The following is a 7,565-nucleotide window of genomic DNA, read 5'->3' as shown; positions in this document are numbered from 1 at the left end:
ATTTTATCAGATGGGGGGGGGGCTCAAAACAACCAACATCCTATATCAGCCACCGGATGCCCTGATTTCTAGAAAAACACATATTGGTCGACCTCTAATAAAGGTTTCATTAAAGCAAAGAATTAAGGAGTGGACTTTGATATGACACACGTAGCAGCTTAATAACAATGTAGTTATAAGAATAAGTAATTTTGCAGCTCCAGTGTCAGTGCCATGGTCGCATTTCTAACTGTGGGGATGGGGAGCATTTTCATTATAAGCCTTCGGCAATCCATCTGTGAAGAGAGGTCTGGGTCTAACGAAAAAGTATGTAATCTATGACCCTTTAAGACTTCCGTACTAAGGAGACTACAATTTTGACATATTGTAAGTCAACTTCTGTAGCTCTTAAACTCATAGACATAACTCCCCTATATTTATGATTCCAACCAACCATGTAGTATCGCGTTTTATTTTGAAACTCTTAACCGGAAAATGTTTTTTTAATACGATAACCCGGGTTTTGCAAAAGTCTCGCGAGATGGTTACGGTATGTCATTAATTTCTAATGGTTGAGTGATTGGAAGTGACTTTGGAAATTGAGTCTCGCGAGAGTTTTTGCACATTTTCGCAAAACTAGGGTTACCTTCTCACCACCCTTATCTCTGTTCTCTAGCAGGGGCATGGCCTGGCTGGCTACAGTAATCGGGAAGTAAAGGGCAGTTAACTTGAGTCCATCGTATTATTGCATGAGTGCAGAACCAGTTATGGGTAAGAGTGTGAACGCACAAATAGTTATAATAGGATGCGGGGTATCAGGTATAGCAGCGGCACACCGGCTCCATAACGCTGGATTTCATGGCATACGGATACTTGAAGCGACTGCGAGAAGCGGAGGGAGAATAAAAACCGGCAGATTGGGTGAGCGCCAAACAGCTGTTACTACTACTGCTGTTTATCTTTCAGTCAATTTTACCAAATCATGAACACATTTTCTTGTTGGATTTCAAAGTCAACACTGTATTGGTAAAGTTCCGGTGTTGTGCCGTATTCAGCACCCCTGTCGTGAAATGTATAAAAGCTACTCGTATAGGTGGAAACAACAGCCTTCTGATCCAGAGTATCACCTATAATGCCAGGGGGTGCATTTCACAGCAGGGATGCTGACTACGTCACAACACCGGAACTTTACCCATAATAGAGAAAGCATGAGCCCTGCAGGAGCATACAGATGTGTTGTCTATTCTGCTTTTAAATGTCTTGCAATAACTATTTTCTGTTTTAATGTTTCTGTGGAAAACCAGATTCCATGCTATCGTACAGATCCAAGTATTGTGTTGTTCTTTCTTTACGCCTGCTGTAAATCACGTGACTAGCTGATTTAAAAAAAAATGATTATGCAAGGTTTATACAATCAAATTGCAGCGACGGAATAAAAAAAACACAGATTAATAATTATCCCTTTATTGTAATGCAACCACATACTATCTTGCATCTGCAGGTGATAATATTGTTGAGATAGGTGCCAACTGGATCCATGGACCCTCCGAGGAGAACCCAGTGTTTCGTCTGGCCCGTCAGTACGGGCTGCTGGATCCAGAGGCCCTCACCCCAGAGAACCAGGCCATGGACGTGGGAGGACATCCCCCCTGGGTTCCTGGCGTTTTCAGCAGCTCAGGTCACCAGATGTTTTAAAATAGTTCATTTTAAGCAATAATATGAAAGTGTACCATGGAGTTAAATCAAACTTTCTGCCACTCAATAATCACAATTGTGTGTGTGTGTGTGTGTGTGTGTGTGTGTGTGTGTGTGTGTGTGTGTGTGTGTGTGTGTGTGTGTGTGTGTGTGTGTGTGTGTGTGTGTGTGTGTGTGTGTGTGTGTGTGTGTGTGTGTGTGTGTGTGTGTGTGTGTGTGTGTGTGTGTGTGTGTGTGTGTGTGTGTGTGTGTGTGGACAAAGTCCATGGTGGAGTTCAGACTTATGTTTTATAGCAGTCTGCTACAAAAGTCACAGATAAAGGAAGTTAAATATTGAGTGTTGTTCCGAAGCTTGAGTTCCTACGAGATATTTTGAGTGTCTTATGCATAGATCAATGCTTATAAATATTTAATTAATGACAAGCGCAGTAATTGCTCATTTACTTTAGTGTGTGAGTGTAACCTGATGACATTTCCCTAAATCAGTATGCTGTGGCTTGTGTAACGTGTGCAGGTCAGAAGCTGAATGCTGAGGACTTCTATCCTGCTCTGGAGATGTTTGCTGAGCTGATGTATGAAAGTTCAGAATTTGGGAGTGAAAGAGCAGAGCCCTGGGCCTGCGTGGGAAATTTTGTACGGTCTGAGGTACATCTCTCTCATGGACTAAAACAATAACACTGACAGTGTGTTTGTTAGCAATATATGAAACGTTCCCACTGCATATTGCAATAAATAATAGTTTGTTTTGTTGATTGTTGTGTGGCGCAGGCTCAACAACGAGCAGCAGAGAAGTGGAAAGATCTTGATCCGACCACCAGATCTCTGCGACTGTGTATGATCAGTAACATGTTGAAGGTGGAGTGCTGTGTTAATGGGACTCACAGCATGGATGAGGTGGGCCTGGAGGCCTTTGGCCTATACAAAACTCTGCCTGGACTGGACTGTACATTCCCAGGGTTCGTACTACAATACTGCATACATATAGTGCAGCAACCAACAATTATTTAGATAATCAGTTTAATTGAGTTATTATTTCCTATGTTTGATTATTATTCAGTAAGGCTAAATAAGGATACTCCAAGTATTTATTTTATAGTAACATGAAATAAAAGGTCCACACAGCCATCAATCCATACATTTTCCTCAGCTTCCCTGAGGCAGCAGCAGGCCAATAGTCAAGGAGGAGAAACGCTGGAAAATTGATGTCACAGCCCAAACCTCCACATACTTTGTCCAGTACCATGAAACGATAGCCTGATGTCTGATAATCATTTTTAGGTATGATTTAAGTTAGTCTGGGTGGGACATCAGCGTCCTAAGGGCTAATTTGCACTTATCGTCACATAAAATATCACAACTCTTGTTTTAATAGAAAACTGCAGAAAATACAGCCGGGAATTTACCAATTTTATAAGATATATATACAGTATAACCCCTCCAGCAAAGATACCATGTATAGTTAGGAATCACCCTAAGCTCAAACATGGTGCTTGTTATGGCCTATCCAACACTGGCACAAAAGTCCAACAATGAAACATCACTGGGGTTAAGATCAGGCAGGTGGTTCCTCCCCATCACCCCCCTGCAGGTTTCTCCATTGTCGCACACATGAAAGTCCCCCAGCAGAACTTTAGTCCATAACCGGTATCCTGTCTAGGACGCTACCCAGACACTCCAAGAATCCTGGTACTCTGAGTTGCTGGTTAGGCTATAAGCACAATAGTCAGAGATTTCCTTTAAGAGGCGACGCCTTCTGTTCCCCGAGATGAACTCCAGCACAGTGGCGCTCAGCCAGGGGCCTGTGAGTTTTCCCACACGGCTCGGCCCCTCCAAGAGTTTGGTTCCAGACCCAGTGCTGTGTGTAGAAGTTAGCCCAATTATATTTAGCAGGTACCCGCTCTGGTTCCCTCCCAGCCAGAGAGACGCCATTCCACGTCCCTAGAACCAGTCTGCAGTGCCAGGCGTCAGCACACCTAGGTCCCCACCTTGGCCATCCTTCTGGCTTACAATGCACCTGATCCCATTAACCCGACCACCAGATGCACGCCAGTGAGCTTCCCTCCCAGGTCTGACTCCAGTAGGGAGGTTTCATCTGAACATACAGGACCTTATTCAGCATTAGCAGTATATTATTCAGTCTGGTACTGAACAGATTGTTTTAGCACGCGTGTGTGTGTGTCTGAAACATCTCTTTCTTTCAGTGGGTATGAAGGTCTAATCAAGAACTTGATGTCGGAGCTCCCCAGGGGTTTAGTGACCTACAATCAGCCCGTTCGCTGTGTCCACTGGAGCAACACAGAGAAGAGAGAAAACCCTGTGATGATCGAGTGTGATGACGGGAAGAGGATCGCTGCTGATCATGTTATTGTCACAGTACCTCTAGGTAACCTTTGACCTTTAACATTTTCAAACAGTTACTTTTGCAAACAACATTATGTCATCAAGCATTTCATTTGTCAACAAATACTTTAATACGTAAATTTGCTCGTTAAAATGCTTAAGACTTTTAGTTTCTGTTTAGAGCATAAACATTTAATTTGTTCTGGTTTGCTCTGTTTCATCAGGATACCTAAAGAAGCACCATTCAGCCCTGTTCCACCCTCCTCTCCCTCTACACAAGCTGTACTCAGTCCAGAGACTAGGTTTTGGAACAAACAATAAAATATTTGTGGAGTTTGATTCACCGTGGTGGGACTCTGACTGTGAGGTCATCTACTTTGTGTGGGAAGATGAGGTATGAATAAAGCTGTCCATTTACTGGAAAACGTACATACTGGACTCAGTTACACTAAATTTGTGCTCGGTGCTATAGGCTTTGTCTTGCTGCCGACTCCTACTTCCATCATTTCATTAGCTTCTTCCTCTCTCCCTTTTTCTCATGGCCCTCTCCTGTGCTGGTAAAGTACAAGCATGAGGTGAATTCTATTTGGCAAATATGGCTCCTCTGTCTTAAATGTGATTATCATATTCTTCACCTTAATCCACACCTAGTGCCAAGCCTCAGTGTTGAATCACTGGTTCCAAATTACTCTCCCCAAACACGATAGAGTAACCATAACGTCTTATTCTCAACCCACACATTGAAAGGTGTGATGTTTATGACACCAATTACAGGGTTCGTACGGGTGCTGGAAATCCTTTAACATGCTGGAATTTTAATGTTGTTTTCAAGGTTTGGAAAGTGCTTGAAAATGCTTGAAGTTGTAGCTGCATTTCTTTCACAACATATAGCTATAGAATATAAATGGAATTACATTTCTTATTCTTCTGGTATTACGAAAACCCAGTTTTAGTTGTTTATAGCATAATTCCATCTCTTTAAACGTGATTTAAAAAAGTAAAATAATAATTTTCAATATGTATGTATTTGTAGTAATATGGAATTTACCACAGCTTTAAGGTGCTGAAAAAGCTTGAAAATGGACCTTGAAAATGATTGAAAAGTGCTTGAATTTGACCTTGGAAAAGGGGTACGAACCTTGTAGTTAGCAAAAAAAATCAAACATATACGTGCAGTTGAACTGTCTGTTTCATCTCTTGTCATGATTCAGGATGTCGTGGTGGACCAGGTGCCAGATATACAGAGATCCTGGATAAAGAAGTTGTTTGGCTTCACTGTGCTCAAACCCACTGAAAGGTCGACAACCACACTTGCTGATGTTTTCCTGCCTTGATTTTGTTGTTTTGATTGGAAATTAATTGGTGAATTAATTGATTTAATGCTGTCCTGTCTGTTGTTTAACTTTCAGATACGGCCATGTTTTGTGTGGCTGGATTGCGGGACACGAGTCAGAGTATATGGAGACACTGTCTGAACAAGAGGTCACACACACCATCACACAACTCATCCGCAGATTTACAGGTCAGTCTAAATGAGTCACAAGGATTGAACAACAGTACTCCGTTCAAAGTGCATTACTTTCTCAGCGGGATCTTTATATTTTCCAATAATGTTTGCAAGAATAATGTCTGTCAGCACTCACAGACTAACTGTGTGTTTAGGAAACCCTACCATCACTCCGAGGAGAGTTCTGCGCTCCCAGTGGTTTCATGACCCCTGGACATGTGGATCTTACACTTACCCAGCAGTAGGCTGTTCAGTGCAGGACCTGGAGAACATGATGGAGCCTCTGCCTTCGAAGGGATCACAGTCAGAAGTACCTACATGTTCATACTCAAACACAAATGTGTGCACATGCAGAGCATACACACCAACTCACATTTAACCAAAGTGTAAGATTGTTTGTATTTGTTCTGTTTCAGCCCCTGCAGGTGTTGTTTGCTGGAGAGGCGACTCATCCCTGCTACTTCTCCACCGTCCACGGAGCTGTTCTCACTGGGTGGAGGGAAGCTGACAGACTCATCTCTCACTACTCATCCGTCAGTTTGCCTGAGCAGCCCAAGTCTAAGCTTTAAAAGAACAATGCCACTTTAGATTGCCAAATTAGATTTACCAGATTCATGGCTAAATGCTGCAACTTCTTCAAACTATGATCTCAGAGTTGATTTGGAGGATTGTGTGGGAGCCTGCTGTTTATTTAAATCTGTCAGTTGAACATTTAGAAAGTGAAGTGTGTCTCTGCCGACTTTACACTGTTCAGAGCATTCAAATACAAATGGACTCCAAAAGAACAAAAGTGATCGATACAGTAATGATATTTTCATTAAATACATTTAGGATACAGTTTTAAATAACTGATGAAAGACCTCTGTATATTTTTAGTAAAGAAAAATCTAACTTGGAACAACTGTTTATGAATCAATCAATTAATAACTATGCAGTTGTAAGAATGAGTTGGGATTTTGTAACTATATTGTTTTGAATGCTGATTGAATTCCATGAAGTTTACAACTTGCTGGTATAATCATCATCATGTAATTATTAGATTCTATTGATAAATGAAACATTGTACAATAAATTATTTTAACAGTTCTGTCCTGAGTCAATAAGTAAATGAATCCACACATTTATCCGACACACAATTTAAGTTAAGTTTCACTTGTTTAAAAATGTTATTTTACAATTGTTTTTATTGTCATACGTTACCTTTACCTTTTGCGCTTCCAGAATCCTGGTTCTCACATGATTCATTTTGAATATTGTGAAACATCTCTGGCCAGAGAAAATGTGCTTGGATTAGAGACTATTAAATAATTACTGTCTTAATTATTATGTATTTTTTTAACTTTACACAATATGCAAATGAACTCTAACGACAATTATAGTAATTACCTGTTTTTGTTTCTTCAGATGACATTTATTACATAACTAATAATGTTTTGAAAAAAACCACTTCACATTTTTGCTATAATGGTTGTTTATGTGATTGATTGAGATGTTTATTTCAAATGTGTAAATAAAATTAAAACAAACCACAAACAATAAAATAATAATAAAGCAAAATGAGCGTACCATTGCAGGAAGACAAAAAGATAAAACAAAAAATAGAAAAACATTCAAAAATAATTTAAGGAAAAAAAATTGAATTCACAAAGTATGGCTTGTCTGATCCCACCCCTTCTCCATAATTTGTAGTATTTAATTATTTATAGTATATATAGTAATTATAATTTATAATCAATCAATCACCAATTATCTTTACTTTATAAAATATATTTATTTCAGCATATTTATGTCTAATTTATAATTTAATAATCATCGCTTATCTTTATTACATAAAAATATATAAATTAATTTCAGCATATTTATTCATAATTTCTAATATATTAACCACCACTTATATTTTACTTCGTAAGATAAACATTAATCATAATAAAAAAGATATGTATTTAAGCATGTTTATTTATAATACTGTATATAATATATGAATCACCACTTATCTTTACTTCATAAGATAAACATTAATCATAATAAAAAAGATATATATTTT

At 39.3% G+C, this 7,565-nt stretch overlaps 1 protein-coding gene across 1 annotated transcript; it reads left to right on the top strand.

The window, feature by feature from the left end:
- Window positions 1–670: 670 nt before the first annotated feature.
- Window positions 671–6,472, top strand: LOC310953577 (peroxisomal N(1)-acetyl-spermine/spermidine oxidase-like). Its single transcript, XM_083922652.1, has 10 exons — window positions 671–900; window positions 1,481–1,657; window positions 2,189–2,319; window positions 2,443–2,630; window positions 3,876–4,057; window positions 4,239–4,408; window positions 5,226–5,311; window positions 5,424–5,536; window positions 5,677–5,831; window positions 5,938–6,472. The coding sequence occupies exons 1-10, from the start codon at window positions 729–731 to the stop codon at window positions 6,088–6,090; spliced, it is 1,527 nt and encodes a 508-aa protein (XP_083778778.1). The 5' UTR covers window positions 671–728; the 3' UTR covers window positions 6,091–6,472.
- The last annotated feature ends 1,093 nt before the right edge of the window (window positions 6,473–7,565 follow it).

Source organism: Echiichthys vipera (genome assembly GCF_963691815.1).
Source record: "Echiichthys vipera genome assembly, chromosome: 11".
Classification (NCBI taxonomy): domain Eukaryota; kingdom Metazoa; phylum Chordata; class Actinopteri; order Perciformes; family Trachinidae; genus Echiichthys; species Echiichthys vipera.
This window is presented reverse-complemented; position numbering and strand designations above follow the sequence as displayed.